General features: G+C 39.3%; 1 protein-coding gene across 14 annotated transcripts in view; it reads right to left on the bottom strand.

The window, feature by feature from the left end:
* dgkza (diacylglycerol kinase, zeta a) overlaps positions 1–21,560 on the bottom strand; it is a 174,900-nt gene that overhangs the window by 86,863 nt on the left and 66,477 nt on the right. For 10 of the 14 annotated variants that reach the window (XM_015338587.2, XM_015338592.2, XM_015338595.2 and 7 more), the window contains exon 1: positions 6,887–7,109. The exons of 3 other annotated variants lie outside the window; for them this stretch is intronic. Coding sequence is in view for 1 of the 11 variants with exons in the window: in XM_015338597.2 (XP_015194083.1) it covers positions 19,906–20,004 (99 nt within the window). In the remaining 10 variants the exon portion in view is untranslated. Of the gene's footprint in view, positions 1–6,886; positions 7,110–19,905; positions 20,005–21,560 lie in introns of those variants that run through there. One more of the 14 variants, XM_015338597.2, reaches the window with a different exon arrangement.

Below are 21,560 nucleotides of genomic sequence, written 5' to 3'. Positions count from 1 at the left end.
TTTTGCTCTAATATATAACAGCAATTATACTAATTGATGACAGAGATGTACTGTATCACTAATTAATAAAAATGAGTGACAGAGGGACATTTCCTGAATAACAGTTAAAATTAACAACATCTGCAATAAACATCCAAAGCTGTCAACAGGACTATATTGTACCAGGATCACTAGGAAGCAAGAGACTGGCTATTAAGTATTTTCTTTTATATTTTGTGCAATAGGAATCATTAAGCTGCTACATTGGCAAATTAAAAAAAAAGCCACACTAATAAAATTACACCAGACAGCTTTAAAATAAATGCATTCCAGGACCAGGTTAGTCCTAAAACAGATTGAAAACAAAGAAAAACTCAAATAATTCAGAAGAAATTCATTGAAAATCAACCACTCTAAGCCCGGAGAACTGCTTCTGAAACATAAAACCTTAGATGTTATAAACAAGCCTGTCGACAAATATGATGGCCTAAATTAAATTAATGAGTTTCCTACCACAGGAGATAATGAGGTTAATTTCTTTTCTAAATACAGTTTCATTGAAAAATGCCATTGAACCAGCCTCTGCCAGTGGAATACCAATTGGTAGGGGGAGAGGGGAAAACCAAGGAAGAGTTGAAAGCCCTCATTTTAAAAAAGTACAATATATTCAACACTCTTGATGGAAAGGTAGCACGAAATTACAGTTGCTGCTGCTTTCTCCTCCATAGAATTCGAGACGTACAGTATCCTCATCAGAAACAATCCACAGAACAAAACAGCAGCCCAGGGGAATCTATGATACAGCTTTAAAATGTTCATGTAAAAAAAAACAAATTAAAAGGTCTCAACTCTTAATAACGATTTATATAACTGCAGACAGAGGCTGTTGGAGCGAGGCTTTATTTATTGGATATTTTATGTCCTGTATCTTCATCTAAGGTGACAAAAAAGAAAAACAAATCCCCATGAGGAAGCACTATGATTTCCAGAGACCACAAAGTTTCTCAAGAACAACAAATCGAGCAGATTTACAAGCTGTGTAAACGCAGAGCAAGGAATCTTGACCGCCTGTACTGCACTGTTCTTTAACAGGTACAATGTTAGATAGCTTGAACATATCATCAGCTATGGCCTCCTTCACAAACACAGAATTCCATTCTCAAGACATTACTTTGGTGTGCAGAACAACACGGCTCACATCCCAGTTTTTTTTAACCCTTACCATCATAGCAACACGCAGGTTTCTCTCTCAGATGTACAGGTTACCTTTCTAACACAAAACTAAAATAAATCTGAAAGCTTATCATGTTGCACAGATCCATAATGGAATATATATCATTGAAATCCGATATAGAATGAAATGTACTCTTAATTTTACCCACCAAAACAGGGAAGGGAGCAATGCTTTTACAATGTGTGGCATTCGTTAGCGAGTTGCATTAAAATATTCCGGAAAAATTAATGTCTGAGAAGTCATCACGCGTAGCTGTTCTGAATCGAACATCCTGAACCTGGCTTGTTTCCATTCCCCTTATCTTCTGCACTGTACAAAGCTTATAGGGAGGACAGCAGAGCACAAATACACAGTTCCTTGGCGTAAATGCTACAGTCTTATCAGGTGACCTCAGGCAACATTGAGAAGATGAAACCCAAGCTTGGCTCTCCAGCATGGTGACTCATCCACTACTTTATAGAGACTTTCTCGTGAAGCTGGCAGAATACGAAAAGGAACTGTCAGGTAGGCTGGTACAGCACAGACATACCAAAATATTTATAGTCTCACTGCAACTCTGTTTAAATATTCCACCAGCTTCCACACAGACACTGGCTTGCTTCTGATTCAGCCTGCAGGGCTACATCTTGAGCAGACCAAATCAAAAGGATCATGAGCATGAATTTTCAAATGAGAAAACCACATCTATTTTGAGAAATGAAGACTAAAAAGGTTTGTCTGATAGCAAACTATCGTAACCACAAACCTGACAATTTCTCTCCAATACAACTCCATGGCTGATCAGCAGATTAAGGGTGTTTGAAATAAGGCTTACCTTTAGCCAGCTGGACTAACTAAAATTCAAACCAGTAAAAGACTTCTAGGCAACACAATATCTTCAATATTACAGAGAAGGCATTACCTCTCTCGAGAGTGTCTCAACATGCCAGGGCAACAGGGCATGAGAAAAGCATCATAATTAAAAAAAACATGGGCTATTAATTAACAAAAGCAAAGCAATATGTCTTTTGCTACAGCTGAATGGGTTTTAGAGAAACAGCATAATTTGAGTTTTGTATTAACAGTCATGCAAATTTATGTTCTGGTTTGCAAACTGCTTAGAAAACATTTTAAATGGCCAAGCATCACTTGAGAGGAAAGCTTTCATGCCAAAGTCTCAAGCCAATAAGATTTAAATAATGAATTATTCAAAAAATGATTTTGGTAACCAAATTAGAACATACATGTTACTATGAATGAGAGGGGGTCATTTATCCCATCGAGTCCATCTGGTAGTTAGTAGCTAATTGATCCAAGAATTGCATCCTGCTATTTCTTGAAAGAAGCTGGGCAACAACTTGACTGGGCATTTTGTTCAACCCTTAAACAAGTCAGTTTTAAATCCACAGTATACACGTGTGCCTCTGATTTGTCAACACCATTAAGGAGTTTGAAAAGTTAGGTTAAAAGCCCAAAGCCCAAACCACCTATTTGAAATGACTTATTAAAAACAGTATCCAACAGAGAATTGAACATGAGTTTTGTAAAGAAGGCTAAATTGCATTTTTGTCACCTCAAATGCTTATCCACCACCTTTGTTTAAATATTAATGTACTTTTTATATTATGTATCATGTATATTTTTTAATGGAAAAGAGCACTACAATACCTATAATAAAGACATCCAATCCAGATTAAAAATCTCAAATCAACAGTTTTCTGGGAAAAATTAATTTTACCCAGGAGACTTCTAGTTAAGTGACCATTGTGTGAGGTCCATTCAGTACATACTTGTACATGATGCTTCACTTTAAGCATCGGACCTTTCCCAAACTTAAGTACAACTTGAAAATGTCTCTGATCTTTGTCAAGGTTAAAAATAACCATTCTGTACTAGGCTAGGTACTAGGTATTCAAATCTGAGGGTTTATTCAGTCTATGTAGCTAGATACTACAGCATGTGTGTGCTGTTACACAGTAACATTCCAGAAACACAGACACCGATTCAATTCTTTGAGGCCATTTCCCTGTACAAGAACCCAAGAACCTCCTCTGGTAAAACTTTCAAACCTTCAAATTTTTTTTCTCCAAGCTTAATTCCATTTACTTCCCCACAATGTAATGGTGTTTCCAGTGCACACTACCACCTTATCTACCCTTTATAACCACTTCAAATCCTTAGAAGCAAACCCAAGACACAACTGCTCCTGAAACCCTCTTGAAGCTTCTGGTCATGGTGACACAGAACCAGGTTGCACTCTGCAGAGAATGTTCCCACACCAAACCCTCAGCATGTGTGCTGGAGGAACAGCCATCCTTCAGATGAGAAGTTAAACTGTGGTCCTGAATACTTGGTCATTAAAAACCTCATGACACGGTCTATACTGTAAGAGCAAGGTGTTAATCCTGATGTTCTAGCTAAGTTCAACTTTGGATCTGCCTCAAGCTCCCTCTTACTTCTACAGGCAAGCTATTTCTCACTCCTCTACTTGATCTGCTGCTCGATGGGGCTGCCGGCACAATGCTGGTTTAGCAACCAGGGGGTTGATGCACTTGAGCAGTGGATGAAGTGGGTTCCCTCCCGTGTTCACACTGGGATCCTTTCGGAAGAAAGGCATTATACAATTGCATTAATTATTAATATTCACAACTTTCTAATGATAGGCAGAAAAAAGGGTTCATTTGTCAGAGAAGAGCAGTGCATTGTATTTGGATGCTGTGGGCTTTGCATGTCCGCAGAAAGGGCATTCAACTAAAACCTACCTTGAGAACTACTGTATGAAGATCTGGGTTATGAACACAGGGAAATTCTCCTGAAGAACACAAACCTCCGTCTTCCAAGGCAGAATGAGTGAACAGCAACGGAGACGGATGCATTTTGAAAGAGTAACTCTCCTCCTTCTGCAGTGCGCAAACAATTTCTTTTTCGGAAATAAATTCAGTCCGGGTGCACAAAAAGTTGTCAGCAGGAAGATCTCGGGTTTAATCATTAGCAAAGCTCTATAAACTTGGTGTGGGGTGGAACTGGAACAGAAAAACGGAAACTGCAACGATCTCTTGCTCTTAGACAAACCTTCTCCGTTTGCCAAAATGGAACCAATCATGGGCTATACAAGACCACAAAAGGTTTGTTAATATTTTGTAATACTTGGAAAATATCTGGAGAACATACTGTAGATAAGCATTCCTTTTTCTTTTAAATGTGTCTGCCAAATTTCGTCCTTTGATTTTTCCCCGACAAGATCTGTTCAACGCCACAAACCAAAAAGTTTCCCTTACCACTATTATATTTTATTCTGTGCACATCTTACAATGCTTTCCACTTCTCTTAAGGTTTTCTGAGGAGGTGGTAGTAAGACACTCCCCGTACTAATGGGAACTAAAAAACCTGATTAACCTTAAAGCTGGTCACAATACAAAGGAACAAAGCTGAGCACAAAGCTTTGATCTTAGAATTATCTAGGAAAACCAAGAGCATAACTCTCCTACCAAATAAAACTTTCCAATACATTTCAGGGCCCACAGTTCATGATTTAATGCAGAATGAGCACAACCAAGAGTCTGCAACCCAGTCAGCCATCACAGACAACAACTCTTGGGAAACGTGTAAACATTTTCATTTTAAACATTATATTATTCAAACTACTTGTGGTTATTTTATTATCATAACGTCTGTCAGTGAAGGGTGCATTTTGTACTAAAAATGGTCTTGGAAAACCGATCGTAATAACTGAGCAACAGATCGCTTCTTACCAGATGAACCATAGCATTATCTGATCACACCTCTAATCTTTATTTTTGAAAGAAAACCTTTTAGCATTGTACTCTAGCATTGTGAAGGAAACTTACTTTAGGTTCAAAGCTTACTGTATATGCAGATGATTCTCATTTATTCATTTATTCAATAAATGTAAAAAATAAATATCTATCCAACTCAGTATTGAATATTTGGGGGATTTCATGGTATAGTAATCCTGTGCAAATTATTAATTCAACATTAAAATATTCTGGAATAACTCACTATTGCCCTGGTTTCCTTTCCAAAAAGATGTGAGACACCACAAACTTATTACAGCTATATTATACATAAAATGAGACTTTAGGTATACACTCCAACAGAAAAACTACTCAAGCCTTTATTTTTATACATACTGTACTACTGTACCAGTAAATGTATTTGCCAGTTACACATAATGAAATGCATGAAAATGCATGAAATGCATATGGAAGTATTATTTCTTTTGTAAAAAGTGTTTCTAGAACTAGTATTTCCAGAACCTACTCAAACTACTGTTTCCAGAAGTAGTTTTCTTTAATTACCAAGAAGCATATTACGACACAATGATTATGTCTTAAGAAAATAAACCACAAAGGAATACATTTTACACCTAGCAATTGATGTCTGTTAATTACTTGAGAATGCACTGTGACCATCTCACACAAGGATAAAAAACACAGGTCAGTTCTCTGACCAGCATTTCAGTAAGTATTTTTTCAGGCACTGAAAAAAGAACTTTTTTTGAAATTATTAAATTGATAGGCTAAACCACTGCCCTGCCCTAAAAAATAGAAGAATGCATTTCTCTCCCTCTTGCTAGAGCTTCATTGGGACCAGTTTGAAAAGAAAAAACACACAAAAGGCCTCTGCAGTATTTTCTCCCCATCTCTAATCCTCTACACTGTAAACACAACATTATCATCTGCAAGGAATTAAAGCAGCACTAAAGAATCAGTGTTTTTAGGTTTTTCTTTTCAAATTTGTACAATTACTTCACACAACAATTGCACAAAAACATTTCAAACTATTTGCTTTCTTTGGGGTTTTGAAATTGTATCGATTTTCATCTTCAACAACTTGAACACAGTACCTAGTAGTTTACATTAATTAGTTAGAAATTACTTGAACTCTGCAGCTTGATAATAAATTGATTTTGGGAGCAGTGGTTGTGAGACTGTAAGGTTGTGGGTTTGAATCTCAGGAGCGACACTCCTGTCGTTCTCCTGAACAAGGTTCTTCAGCTCAGTTGTCCCAATAAAGCTACACAAAAGGATACAAATAGACATCGCTTGAGATAATATACACTGATTCCTGAGATCTGTACATCATTGATTGATGTCTTAGAAAAACTGGCCTTTGTTTTGAATAAAACTTATTCGATAAAGTGGACCTGGCTTTTTAAGAATCAAAGTGGAAACAAAAATGCATCACCCTATGTGGAACATGACAGTTTCATACTTCACAAAGTCAAACCGTAAAATTCCAAATTCCCCAAAGGAGTAGCTCTAAACGCACTACATGTCAAGCGTTTCGCCATTTGCTTTAAAATGGATCTTTAAGCACAATGACACTCATCTTCATTAACAGAGGAACTGCTAAAAACCATCCCAGAAACACAGAAGTACACTATTGCTTGCACTATAAAAACAAACCTGGTTTTATATTTTTGTACCTTGATGCAAAAGCATTTCTAAAAAAAAAAAAACAATTTAAATTAAATCAGTCCCACTGCAGAATTTTAAATCTTTGTGGTAGTCACTATATTCAGTGTACAGCCACGTACAGTATCAGTGTAAATATTAGAGACCTCTAAAGAAATAAGTTCTGCGGCTTCAAAAACTAAGACAGTAATGCATTCCCAGACCAATTTAAAACAACGATTTTACAAGACTCAATAGTAAAAAATATTCATACAACCTGGTCTCTGAGGAGAGAGAGTGTTTATCATCCAACCTTTCTTTTGTCCTGTAAACTCCAAGTGATTTAAAGAATTAAAAAGTATAGATCAATCTCTTGGAAGGAGATAGGAGACGGCTGGCCTACTGTAACAGACTTGCTGGAGTGGAAAAGCCAGAGAGAAAAACGTAGTAGGGGGGAGTGGGAGAGAGAGACGATGTGAGTGCTTGCATTAAAATAACTCTTGAGCTGGTAACAGAGTGCACTTCCTCTATATGCTGTTGAGTGTGCGCGCGTGCGCGTGCACACATGCACACACACAGTCACTCGCTGGCTCAATCTGCACAGCAAATCCAGCCAACAGATTAACTCTGTCCTTGGTTTCTACAGCAACCATGCACATAAGTGACCTGACACTAGCACGTACACAAACACACACAAACAGATGCACCCCAACTGCAAGTAAACCAGTCCTTTCAGTTACTTCTGCAAAAGCAAACTTTTACCCTGTCAAAAGCACTGGTGAAAAGGAAAAAAACATGCATCAAGACTCAAAGTTTACCCAGTTATGGTCTAGTCAGTGACCTAGAATCCAAATAGATCTGCATCTCTCACAACAGTCACAAGGAAATTGATAAATCAATACGGCACAGAAATCTCAACATTATTTTAACAAATAGATCTTAATGGCCACACATCAAGAGATAGTAAGAACACAGCAGTGTGTGACTATTTAAGTTCTAAATCAATAGCTTACAATACTCTTAGATAGAGCTAAAGATAAACATCACAATTTTTAAAGGAAAACAAAATAAAACAAGCTTGCACTTGTTTGAGATCTGAAACAAAGTGCCAATTAATATGTTTTATGATCCCTTTTAGATATTGTCCTTTAACAAAGCACAGATGAAACTGAAATGTCATTTACTGTTACCTAACCCATGTTTCTGTCACTGAAGAAGATTTTTTGTATTCTGTAACATCCCCATGGAGTGATTTAGAGACTAAAATGAAGCACTCATTAAATGTCTACAAAATACAAACCTTTCAATTTTAATTTAAAAAAATCTGTAGATAGTGAATTTAAAAATGCAATCTCTAAAACCTCTCTTCTCTTATGTTCTTTGAAAAACATATTTGCAGGTTATGTTTTTGATAAATACTGTTTTGATAAAGAGCAAGCTGTAGTTGTTATGAATTTGGGATATATGAATATTAATTAGTCCCAGTTGTTTCACAATGCTCAACAAGTGCCAATTTACAGCAGCCTCTTTAAGCAGTTCTACTTCCTGGCATTGTGAAACAGACATGGCTAATTAAATAATTACTTATTATCTATGATATATTATGTACCCTACTGACACAGGCAAGGATGTTGATAATCACAGCCAGGCTCATCCTCTAGAGCAGAAAGTTCACGCAAGGTGGAAAGAGCAAAACAGACCATCTGACGTAACAAAATCTCTCCCAGAGAATGAAGTCTCTTCGTTGCCGGTTTCAGTTCCGTAGGGTTTACTCTTGCTCAAAAACCTGACTCCTACCTACCAACAGATCTTCCCCACCCAGCACAGATGAAAGACACAGCTTCATCCTCTAATACTCTGAGGCCGTCACAATGGGTTTCACATGTGCCTCAACCCTCGAGAATTTTCTATAGGGCATCTTACTCTGCAAGCTCTCTTGGGAAATAGAGTTCAACTAGCATCTTAACCCAGGATGATGACTCTCCAATTCATGTTCCAAATCTGTACGCCTCACAGGTTCCTACCCCAGAGAATAAAACACAGTTTACAGTATACTGTACATACATGCAAATATTCACATTCACACACTCATATTGCATATGTACACAGAATTCTGAAATGTTTCTTTTTCTTTGTTCACTGTGTGAATTAAAGGGCTTGACTGTGGCCTTGTCTCTGGTGGGTGGAGATACGAAAAAGCCAAATCTGTCCCGAGCAAGAGATGACCTTCCATGCATAGCACACTGTACTGTACCTGGTTTCAATGTCTTTAAAACCAATTATCATCCTCTCATAGCTGGTTCGGAGAATTGAATTTCACACCAGAGGAAAGGCAATCACTCTTTAGATTGCACAAAAGCACACAGAGAAAGAATCCATTTTCACCTGTGATTTCCCAAGCTGAAAAATGTGCTTGTTAACATCCCCACCCCCATGGAAATCTGTCACAACAATTGTTTTTCCCTGCAAAGCCTTTGCTGCCTCTTCGGCTCCTTTACAAGCAAACCTTTCCCCGAGAGACAGAATCAACATATTTCACAAAAGTTCCCTAGTGTAGATAAAGAGGTTTTACAAATGTTGACACCAAGCAGCTAACAAACTCACGTTCTGCCTCAGAGTTATCATTTTCACAAACATAAAAGCCAGATAATTAGGCTCACAACATCCATAGACAGATGTCAAACAAGCACTTTTAAGACAACACTACAGTAGGTCACATTTGTCCAACTGGACCCAACAATTTGGGAAAGTGGGAAACACAGGTGTGAGTCTGGGCTCTGTTATTTGCCAAGAATTACCCAGGGTTCACCAAGCCCCTATGCGCCAGCAGCATTATTATCAAGAGCTACAGCTGCCCTCCGTCTGAGGCCCTAGCTGTGTCAGCGGTGCTTGGGGCTCACAGTGTGAATAGGACAAGGCTGTTTCTTTTCCTGTGCAGGCAGGGAGGTTGGAGAATTGGCAGCTCCAAATCTGAGGCAGGTGAATGAACAGGATAAATTGCACCACCTTAAAAAGGTGCATCTTCACATGCTAATTATCATCCAGCTCTTGGGCAGAAACAGAAGAATGTTCAGGCTGCCTCCCTCAGCACCTGTCGGAAGGCACTTTTAACACACTACAGTGACAAACGCAAATGAGTTTGCAGCAAGAACATTTGATGTGGCAGTTGTGGGAGAGAGCATCGGTGAAATCGAAGAGCTTTCTTCTCACCTGGTCGCCGGCTGAAAAGCAGAATCAGGTGTGAGCTGTGCAAGTGGTTTAAATTCATTTGCAAAGGAAAGCACGTCTTACGAAAGGGACTGGCTGCGTTATCTTTTTTAAACATTCAAAAGTGAAACGGGCTCTGGGTTTGGACCATTTATTTCTTCTTGCCAAGATTGTAAATAACATTTGGTGGCTTCAGTAGTCATTCCTACAGTCAGTAACAGCGTACTTGAAAATAGGAATCTTTTGTGAATTTAGAATGAAAAATGACGTTTCTTCTTGGTGGCTGTGTTTTAGTTTTGCATTACTTCCAGAGCTCAGAGAGGTTGCTGTTCATCATCAAAACGAAATGAACACAGTTTATTAACTGCTTGTAATATCTGATCGCCAGATCCCGGACAGTACAGTTAGCAAGGCTGGACTTCGTCAGTACAGGGATTTGAGATGTCAAAAGGAAAACCCAGATTGCCAACATTAAATGGTGTCAGGAGAACAGTAGGTGACACTCATACTTTAGGATTATTCCTAATTTCCAAAAAAACAAATACCCCAGGATGGTGACTGAGGACACTCTCCTTTGGATGATATTAAACTGAGGTCTTAGGATCTTGATTGTTAATCTTACGGTACTGTTTAAAAGAGTAGGAGTGTTAACCGTGCTGTCTTAGTAAATTCAATGGTTGGTTTATTTAATCTGACCTACCTAAGGTCCCTCTCAATTCAGCACTTGACCAGGTAAATACTCAGCTAGTTTCTTTAGTTGCACTGCAAAACATACAGGTCTATTTACTCTAAAACTTACACCTGCTTACCTATCCAAATGCCCAAGTGATTTGAAAACAGCCCAAAGGTCTATTATAATCTAGTATCCACATCTGTGACAGAAAGATTTCCATCTTCTTTAGGTAAGCAGGAATACAGAAAAAAAGACAAATAAGCCTATATCCAAGGCAAGGCTGGAAACTGAAAGTTGATCTTACAAAATGTTTACATTCTTTTCATCTACAGACAAATTCCAGCCAGGGTTCCCAAAGATGCCATATGGTATGAAATCAAAACTAATCTTTCAATCTGCAAATGTAGTTTAGAGGGTTAAGAAAGGTTTTAACAACTCTCACTCTGCAGTATTTTTCTGTATTTGAAAGTCACTGAAAAAAACAAGGCTGGAGACCTTGGAATTGCTCTGAACAAATGCAAAAACAGGCACCCAAAAGGGGATTTCAGAAATTCTCCTGTCTGGCGATGAGCAATTCCATTTAAAATTTCATCTGCAGAGAAATTCAGATCTGCCCTGCAGCCAAATAAAAGTAAGCAAATCCATCCACAAGCTAATTATAAAAGTGGTCCAAAATTAAATGTGCAACTTAATTTTATATATGCTGTCAAAGCCAAAGCACTTGCCTGTGTAAAGTAAAGTATGGCATACAAAACACAGCATAAAAAGTTATTCAAAACGGTTTTAAAGGGAAAAAAAACTCTATACTCAGTGCATGACTTTTTTGTTTCGAGAAGCTTTCTTAGCCCCGTCTATTAAGAAAGAGCTCACAAGGGCTCTTTTTGTTTCCACTTCAAGGCTGAAACGCCAGTGAGTCACTGACTTGCCTGCCAGGACCAGGGGCCGGAGCCCCAGCAGTGTCAAAACCAGCCCTGGCAGGGGCAGGTAACACGTGAATCATGAGGTAAGGGCCCGGAGGGACGCAGAGAGCTGGCCAAACCAATGCCAAATAATGCTGGTCGTCATTGGGAAGGAAAGGGCAGAAGGAAAAATAGAGCAGGGGTGGCCTCCGGGTCTCTCTCTCACTGCTCCCTTCATGCCTCTGCACAGGGGGTTCTTTCAGTGGAAAAGAACGTGCTGCTTGGAAACCAATGACAACCGCAACAGCAAAGCACCTGAGGTCTCCCAGTGGCAGAAGGTTCTTCTAAATTGGCACTTGGCTCTCAAACTTGCTACCACGTCCCACTGGACAATCATCGCAATGGACGCGCCATTTCAAACACGGAAAAATCAGCCCGGTTGCTTTAATAAGGTGCCGAGGCCTATGAAACACCATGTACTTGGCGTGCCACCCAATTTATCTGAAGAGACACTTTGAACTTAACCGTAATCCAGTTGCCACTTCAGTCCCCAAGTTTTGTGTACACACACTATGCCTCTTTTCAACAGCTGTTTATAATATTGGAGTGCAGTTCCACATCGGCAGTCAAGGAGATGTCTTGCACCTAACGGCTACCAGCAGACTTTACTAAACTTGCACGTCATGCAGCTCATGTACATTATAATCACTGAGAATTAGCCTGCTCCTCTCGCTCAGGAATCACACTCCCTGTGTGACCTCGCACTGATGTGGCACTCCACTGTGTTAATGAAAAGCAAATCTACATGAGCAGCTGGACTCATAACCGACAGATTAATAAGACCAGATAGAGATGGAAAAACAGGCACATAGTGGATATCATTTTCAGGAACCAGATACAGGCACAGAATTTCTGTCGAAAAGCAGTTCAGCACATGACTTGAAAAGTCACAATGATCACACAATGCACAGAAGTATTAAAAAAATGGAAATAAATTGTGAACACTTTTGTCCATCAATAGATTTACATTAGTTTTTTTTTATATTCCTGCATAAAATACCATCCTACTTGGTAATCCCTTGACTTTGCAGTGAACTGGAACTAAGGCTGAAAGAAAGATTGAAAAATAAATATTGTAATCATGAAAGTGGCTGGAAAGAAATATGCCATTGTGAAGCAGAAAGAATGCTTGTTTACAGTCCACATGAGATCATGTCAAGAAAATCAATTCCACTCAATGTGGGTTAAGCCGTCTTCTGCTCTTAAAATACCATCCATCTAAAATACATTGTAAACTATCCTCAAATGAAGAGGACACTATTGAGTGAAAAATCTGCCCTTACTCCAGACAGATATTGATAAGAAGCTTAAAATCAATAAATCAATATTAACCAGCAGAGTAAATTAGCTTTAACTTTTAAAGAGTGGCTTTTTCAGTACCATATTGGCAAATGCACTTTAAATCAAGGGACTCGATCCCAGTGCGTCATTAAAAGGTCTGCGTTTTACTTAAAAAAAAGGTAACGACTGGAAACAATCCACTGAACCGCTGATCTATAGGAGATAAAGGCAAGACTATGTCCATGTGACATGCACTCAAAACCAGGGAATGCAGATAGAAATTGTGGAACAGACTTAACAGGCTCTGGGGTGTGGTATAAAAGATATGTCACAGGAGACAGCAAGATTCACCGGCTGTGATGTGGGAGTCAGGCACCTCAACTGTAACTTAAGAGATGCTGCAACCAGGTGGCTTTTAAGGACTATAACAAACCAAACATAAAAAAATGGAGAAAGAAAAGATGGGAAAAACAAGAGATTAGTATAAATCTGTAATGAGCCAAGTTGGTTTGGGAAAATATCCCTGCAGATGGAAAAATGTTAGGTCAAGATTTCGATCTGCTTCACAAGACATGAGCAGCACTGTTGTATCATCCTATGCACAGTAATGAATATGCAAATCTACAATTAATGATCGGGACATCTGTCGCCAAATTGGCTTTCAGAGACAGTTTGTGGGTACCCTCATTTCCTGTGAAGAGAAAGGGTAACTTCAGAGTTTGCTAGCTTCATCTCAACTCACTCTCTTCTAAATGCTTTTATTTAGCGAAATGAAACCATTTACAAGTGGAGTTTCCCCGTGCACAGCTACAAATGTCAAGTGTTCAGTTTTCACTTGCAATTCGAACTGCTTTTAAAGCACCGGATTCCTGTAAAACTAAGCCCACATGTGGAACGAACAACCAAGCATTAGCTAAGTCTCACATGCTGGTGTCATTAAGAATAGGATCTTAAAGATAACAAGGCTCCAAAACCCAGCGACAGTATGAAGCTGCATATACAGCACAATAGCATCTCACCAAAGTGGTCATGACAGCATTTTACAAAAACCTGCAATAAACGCAAAGAGCAGTTGCACACTATCATTGTACCACACAATCACATCTGTTAGGACACTTTCAGACAGTTTTAAGTGGGATCACAGGCACTATGAGTTGGGATCCAACCTCAAATATTAAAGTTCCTGTATTAGCTCAAGTCTCTCATTTCTGTCAGTTGTATTCATTTCTGTTTGTGGTAGCATTTTGAGGTAAAGTCTTCATTGTGTTTTATTCACCCAGAGGTGATGGGACAGACTGCAAATTCACCACAAACCTACTAATGCCTCAGAGACAGCAGAGCATGTTTTATTTTTGGCAGATAACAGTCTAATTTATTTTTTAAAAGAGAAATAAAATCCGATTTTACTTCCAATGGCTCCACAACCAGTTTTAGGAGGAACTACTACAGTATACCTGAGGAAACAAATGCATTTCTGTGCCATCTTACATTTTTTAAAGCAACCAGCAACGTACAGTAACAATTTGTATGGGAGAAATCTCTTCTCTACAACAAACCATGTCAGCCAGCAATGTGTGGCATCTATTTTTAGATGTATGACTCTTCATTTCCTGTTACAAATGAAAAAGGCAAATGTGTAATACATGGGCTATTTCTGTCTTTAAGAATTAAGACTTTAATTCATGCCCCAAACTTACTGTAACACTAACACATGACTGTGCCCTAAAGATGGCATGGTTACCTTTCTCTCTACACATTAGAGAAATCTGGAATATATTGGGGTCTGGTACAATACCTGGACTTGGGGGTGCAAGTGGGGCATTCAGGACAAAAAAAATGGTAGAGATTTCATTACACAGAGAATTGTACAACTCTGCAACCAACGTCTGGTCCATACCATATGTTGTAAAAAATTACTCCAGGAGATCCTTTAAAAAAAAACGGTTTCAAGATTTAAGAAATCCAATTAAATTCTAGCAAGCAGATGAGAAAGATGTGCCCTCTGACCCTTCTCTCTGAGTTGGCACAGGAGGAAAAGGATTAAGTTTGTAGTACAAGTGTATGACATGCAGGAAAAAGAACTGAGTTCTGCAAGACCTAGGCAGATATAAGCAACCAAGCTTTCCTGGTATCAAAATGTTAGCCAGAAGGTCAGACGTCAGGTCAGAGAAGATGAAAGATTACCTACTATGGGCTTCATTCCTTTAACACCCATAAGAAATGGTGAGAGCAAGAATTTAAGAAACAAGCAATGTACTGTATATAATCCACACAAAACTTGTACTCTTTAGCTACATGTACAGTCGCTCCAATGTGTTGCAAAGCTATGGGTTCAGAGATAGTTTGCTGAATAGCAGTTCTCCCTGTGAAGCTTAGGAGAAGAAACCCAGTTAAATCTGCCTCTACTGCATCTGCTGTGAATAAAACTGATTTTTCAAAGTCCTCTGTCCTGAGAGCGATGTTCACCACTACATCTTGTTTGGAGCCTTGAATATTCTTACCAAGCAAGCAAATCCTTGGTGTTCTTGGTGACAGTGAGGGCAATAAGAAATTTCTGCACCAAGACGCTCAGATCTTTACCTACGTCAATGAGTGGTCACATTTTTTTTTGATCGCAAGATAAGGTATACTGTAAAACTCCTTCAAGTAAAAAGCTGTTATAACAGGGCACTGCCAACACGGGCACTGGGCAGGGGCACAGGAGTGGGGAGTGTGCCAGATTGGTAAGTGAGATAGGAAGAGGGCTGATCTCGCCAATTTATGGCTCTTAAAAGACTGCTTCAACCCCTATGGGAGCCTATCCCATAAATCAGATAGGCAATGTTGCAGCTGTGCCAGCTTAGATTTACTTCCACAAAACAGGAGTCTAACCTCCATAAAAAACTAAAGTGCACACTTGCAGCACATATTCAAGCTGTTCAGAATATGTAAAAGAGTTCCTGCATTTAACAAACTTCAAGAATTTAAATCTCCATATGATGTGTATCCCTATCCTCTTTTTTATGCAACTTTGCACCAGAACAGGGCTGGAATAAATAACTGCAGTTGCATATTCACTTAAAAATAAGTGAACCCATCTCAGTCCTCCTAAGCAAAACCACAGATGAAGCACCAGTCATGTGTCAGCCATTCAGGAAGGGTCTGTCCCACCACATGAACAGAGCAAAGACATTTATTCAGGGTCATGAATATGATAAATCACAAGTGCACTAACCAGCAGCAGAAGGAAAAGACGGAAGTTTAAAAAAAAGGATCACAATTACTTTTATCCTGATAAAAAACAAGAATAACCAGTACACTTTCCTCCACCATTTAACCATTTAACTAAGCAAATTCCTGGAGATAAAAGGGTGCATTTCTGGCACATGGGGTGTTTTTCAGGATTTTTTTTTGGGTAAGCCATCTATAAATGAGACATTCATGAGATCTCTGCTCTGTTACAAACCTGAGAGAACCAAACACTTTGTGTTCATGAGCGCCACTCACAATAGGTTCGCACTCAGGGCAGCGCTGTTAACCTTGAGATAAAAGGCTGCTACTATTTCACTCAGGAGCGGCACAGCAACATCTTATTAACATTTCAAGCTGATACATTATTTATCAGTTATTTGTAGCTTCACAGAGAGGAATTGTAATTTATTTGTTTTTAAAATGCATCATTTAAGTGTCCCGATACTTGCAATCTACCCATTCTTCTTTCTGTAATGATTTGAAGAATAAAAACAAACTGATAAAAAAAGCATTCAAGCTCAGAACAGTTTCTCTTCTTGCAGGCAAATATTGTTTTCAATCACTTCTTTTTTTTAAGCGGACATGCTTCTAATTAATAAGCCTTCTCCGAGGCTTCTCGCATTTTCCTGAGGTGTTACCATGGAGTACAGTACTATAAAATGCAATCCCTCATTAAAAGTTCCCTTTTTAATTGAAATATCTACTCTGCTTAATTATTCCAGAGCTCACAGGAGGAAATGAACTGAATAGCTAACAGCTTGCAGATGCTCCTAAGGGAGAAAAAAAAAAGATTCAGAACAAGAGTTTTTATGAGTTCTGTAAATGTGCCTAGAGGTGGGCGTTTGTTTGTTTTAGTTCTTCAGGGTTATAAAATCACAAGACCTTTACACAAACAGATTCTTAAGACTCTGGACTGCACAGGTTATATTGCTGGGTCGAATCTGTACATTTCCTGTATTTGACAAATTTCCCTTACAATCACTGGCTACAATCACTGACCACCATGTATAATGGTGGCAAAAGCAACAATTCCATAATCCTCCCAAGGCAGATTCAGATTTGCACTTTTACCCCGATATTAGAATAAGGAACTTTCCTAGCCGTGGTTACTACAAGGAAATATCAAATACTGAAACCGAAACCTTCCTCTTGATCCTAGTAGAGAAACTAAATCCATGTGAAAATAAAACACAAAGGCCATTGAATTATTTTTCAAGTATTGATTTAACAAACTGATTCAAGGTCCTAATCAGATCATGATGATCAGATCATAATATTGTTTTTCATATTTTCAGTACATCAAAGGTCAGCACTGTTTTTCATTTTTTAACAAAATGAGCATCAGAATTGCCCTTCTATTTGAAACTGAAATTTGAAAGCTCTGAAATTAAGATTCCATATTAACTAGAACTTGATAACTTAATCAAGATTTACAACACAACCTACTCCCCACCACCAGCGTAAAGGTTTTTCATCTAAGAAAAATAACAATCAAAACATTTCATATGGTTGACGCATCAAGAAGTATGGCCGACAAAGGCTAAATGGAGTTTAATTTTAAGCTTGTTTTACATGCATCTGGACAAAATAAAAAACAACCTTGCATTTGATTAGTAAATACTTATTCTACTGCATTAACTGAACAAACTGTGGCATGAAAATGCTAATTCATTAATCAGGAGCACAAAAAATCTAATTAGAAACATACACACTCTAAGCCTAGCAAGTATCTATATTTAATAATGCCATTGTATTCCCTTTCTCTATAGGCAAAAAAGTAAAGAGAAACATCCCACAGTAAGTCTCTCTTCAATTGATTTACTGTACATTCGATGTTGCCCTATTCAAAACAGCTTACAGACAGAAGATTATATGGACCTTCTTGTGGTTATGGAGCCAGCAAATGTCAAAGGAAATTCACCTTTATTAATACACAGTACTCTCCTGTACTCACAGTACTCTCCTGTCTGTTGTAAGGCTCTCAAAATCAAAGGTATAAAGAACCATTATTTATTATTGAAGCACTGTGCAGAGAAATACTGTATATAGACAAGTTTCCTGTTCAAAAAAAAGTTCACTTATCTTTTTAATAATCTGGCTTGGCTAACTCATACAAGATTTTCAATGCGAACAGTAACAGACAGATCAGAAGATAAGTACTTATTAGAAATGGTTTTTTTTGCAAAAAAAGGGATTTCTAGCTGAGGAGGCGTTCTGAAAAACGAGATGAAGGTAAAGCATGTCATTCTTTCAATTTTCATTTCACAAATCCTCCACAGGCCCGTCTCAAAGCAATGAGAGAGGAAGTCATGCCGTAGCTGAGCTGGCAGGAGCTTGTAGAGCACAAGCCCATCTGCCCACAGACTTGGTATGTGAAAACAACAGCCGACAGACTCATCACTCAGGGTCTCCCCAGATCTGGGGCCTATTTCTGATCTAAAGCCCACGTAGGGCTGTCATTATCTTAAGTGTGATCAGGTAGGAGTGCAGATGACACCGAAACGTGAATGTGTGTCAACAGATAAACTCATAACAGCACCTACCAGTGCAGGCTGACACACTCGTTAGACGCTCAATTCCACACCAAGTACAAAATACAGATTACAAGGCTAGTGAAACTTAAGTTTTGAACTCCTACATTGGAGATAAACATTGGAGATAAATTGATACAAACTGCGCATTGTTCAGAAAAAGCATGGATTTGTGAACAACTCATCATATATATTAACCTTAAAAAAACTAATCTCACAGAATATCTAAGTCATTCTGTAATACACCAAATCTTTTAAAATCACCACCTAAAATTAAGCCTCTTTAAGCATCTACATGGAGCCACACAAGGATTAAAAATGCGTGTTATCTTTCTGTATATCCTGTCTGTAGCTGTTTTGTGTGAAGAGTTCATCTGCACCTTAACAGGAACAGCACACAGAGCTCAATTCCAGTCATGGGTGTTATCCATCACCCCTTTAAAACGAAGGCACAAACGCAGCAGAGATCCATATCCCCTTATTACAAAGGGAAACTGCCATTGAATACAGTACATCTACATGTAATTATCTGCACTGTTTATATTTGTGCGACCTCTTCAAGGACTCCCCACAGACATGGCTGGTAGCTGATTAAAAGGATTAATCAGAGTAACATCTCAGCAAACAAGTTGCAAATAAAAACTCTCCCAGGGAAAAACAAATAGAAGGAGAGCCACCTGGCGGTCAGTATATGAAATAACGCACCATCCCCGTTTACATTTGGTTTCAGGCATTTCTGGCATACTCATACAATGGAAAAGACATGAGTGTCCCACAATCCCAAAATACATATGGTACATACTGTACACATACCATAAAACAATCCAACAGTTTTCTCAATGGTAAAAGAAAATGTAGCAACAAAGCTGCATCGATAACTCATGTGCTTTTAGACAAGGCACAGTTGAGCACAACATGCAACATCTCAGGACCACGGATCTTTCTCCAGCTGCACAGCAGTATGTTCCTGGGCTGCTGCAGAGCGGAGGCTAACCTACCCAGCTCCCTTTGCTTCTTCCCATCAAACCGGAGCACGAAGCGGGTAGGATCAAAACCGTGCTTAATTACAGTCCGACAGGCTGCCGGGGAGAGGCAAGGCCTCGGTCCTGGCTCAAGTCGCTCTCGATATACCGGGAGAAATAAAATGGAAGGAGCAGCAGAAGGCCATGCAGCTTTGGTGTCCTTGATTTGCTTAAAATCGGTCGCCCTCCCGGCGGGGAGGGGGAGGGGGGTTTAAACGGGGACAGATGTACTGCAGACGGACAACTACAGCGGTCTTGTTAGTTGGTTTGAAGAGAAGCAAGGCGCCAACACATACACAGAAGGACAGGTCAAGCAACAATGGTTATGGCTTCAGCTGCTAAAAGGGGCTGCAACACCTGTGCTGTGTGCTAGCCAAGAGAGACATATATACTTATAGACTGCCGGCTTATGGTTTATCTTCCGGGATCCACGCCGGTTGTGGGGGTTGCCGATGAAACATGGAATGACGCCTTTAGGTGGGAGATGGAGTCTGGGGGGAGAGAGAACCAACAGGGATTTTACACTTCCCAGTACCAAAAAGATTGGAGAGAAACTTGGCTTTTTGATAGGTTCTTTGCAGTAGGTAGACATTCACAGTTGACTTAGTCTTTTGGTCTAAACTTAGCTTGTATCAGACGTGACTATGTTAGGCTTTAAATCATTTTATGTGAAATAATTCATACTGTCCGAATTCACTCACACAGTCCCCAGGTCTATAGGGTTCCCTGCCTAAACCTCCAATAACAAATGTGAAAACAATTTTATGCCTCATACACTTAATTGCATCTAAGCCAACACAATTGGGTTAATGGCATAAAAGCCAAGGACAAAGGAGAGAGGATTATTTACAGTATGAGTGCGAGTGAGGGATTGCTGAAATGACGTTGCCACACTTTGCTCCAGCTCCATAAATAACTCAAGCGCCTCTGGGCTGTCGCTGAAATCTATAAATAGCACTATATTTGACAACCAGGATTTGACCCTCCCTCCTCTTATCTTTGCAGCTTTTAAACCAACCATGAGGGGCATTTCACAGTGCGCAAAAATCAGGCTCAGGCCGAGATTTACAGCGCAGCACAATAATCTGTTCTGACAAGCAGGGCTCAAATGGGGGCAGGAGCTGGGGAGGGGGGGGGGGGGGACATTCGTAGCCATGGGAATCAGCTTTCATAATCACAACGAGGAGGTGCAATCACCACCCGTTCCTTTACTCACACAACCTTGGAAATCCAGCTTAAAATGATCCGATATGGTTTGACAAGACCATGGCAATATTGGGACGAGACGGATCAGGCTGTCGTGATTCTTGAGGAAATGTCTCCAGGACAAAAGTTATATATTGAAAATAAGGATATACAGTAGCACACCCCTATCTATATCACATGCTTTTTTTAATTTTAATAGCTCAGTTGCAAACTCACAACAAGACAATTCATCATGCCATACTTGGATGAGTTTAAGAAAACCGGGGGGGGTTTGCTGCCTCAGAGGCCTAAAAGAGTTGTAATTGATTTAGTTTGGGTTTCACCTAATTTAAGCTTTAAAAACATTTCCCCCTACCCAAGAACGTTGTCTTGGCAAAGAATAATGATGTGCAACAATGGGAAATTTTGTAAGGGCCAAATTTCCAATTGGCCCTTACCAATCATGGCCTCCTAACAATCCCCCCTCTATGAATTGGCTTCATTACTCTGCTCTCCTCCCCACTGAGAGCTGATGTGTGGTGAGCGTTCTGGCGCACTATGGCTGCCGTCGCATCATCCAGGTGGGGCTAAACATTGGTCGTGCTGGAGGGGAGTCCCCATTACCTGTGAAGCGCTTTGAGTGGAGTGTCCAGAAAAGTGCTATATAAGTGTAAGCATGTATTAATTATTATTATTAATAAAACTGTTTCCAAATGCCAACAATTCTCTTGTGCCAACATCCAATAATTCTTGTACACCGCTTAAAAACTATTTAAACAAACAGAAATTATGCGATGTCTTCATGTCCATGCACAGAACTGTCCAGTTACATTACATACAGTGTTTTGTAGAGGAATTTTTA

This window comes from Lepisosteus oculatus, chromosome 21 (genome assembly GCF_040954835.1).
Source record: "Lepisosteus oculatus isolate fLepOcu1 chromosome 21, fLepOcu1.hap2, whole genome shotgun sequence".
Classification (NCBI taxonomy): Eukaryota; Metazoa; Chordata; class Actinopteri; order Semionotiformes; family Lepisosteidae; genus Lepisosteus; species Lepisosteus oculatus.
The sequence above is the reverse complement of the archived record's forward strand: the minus strand, read 5'-3'. Positions and strand labels throughout refer to the sequence as shown.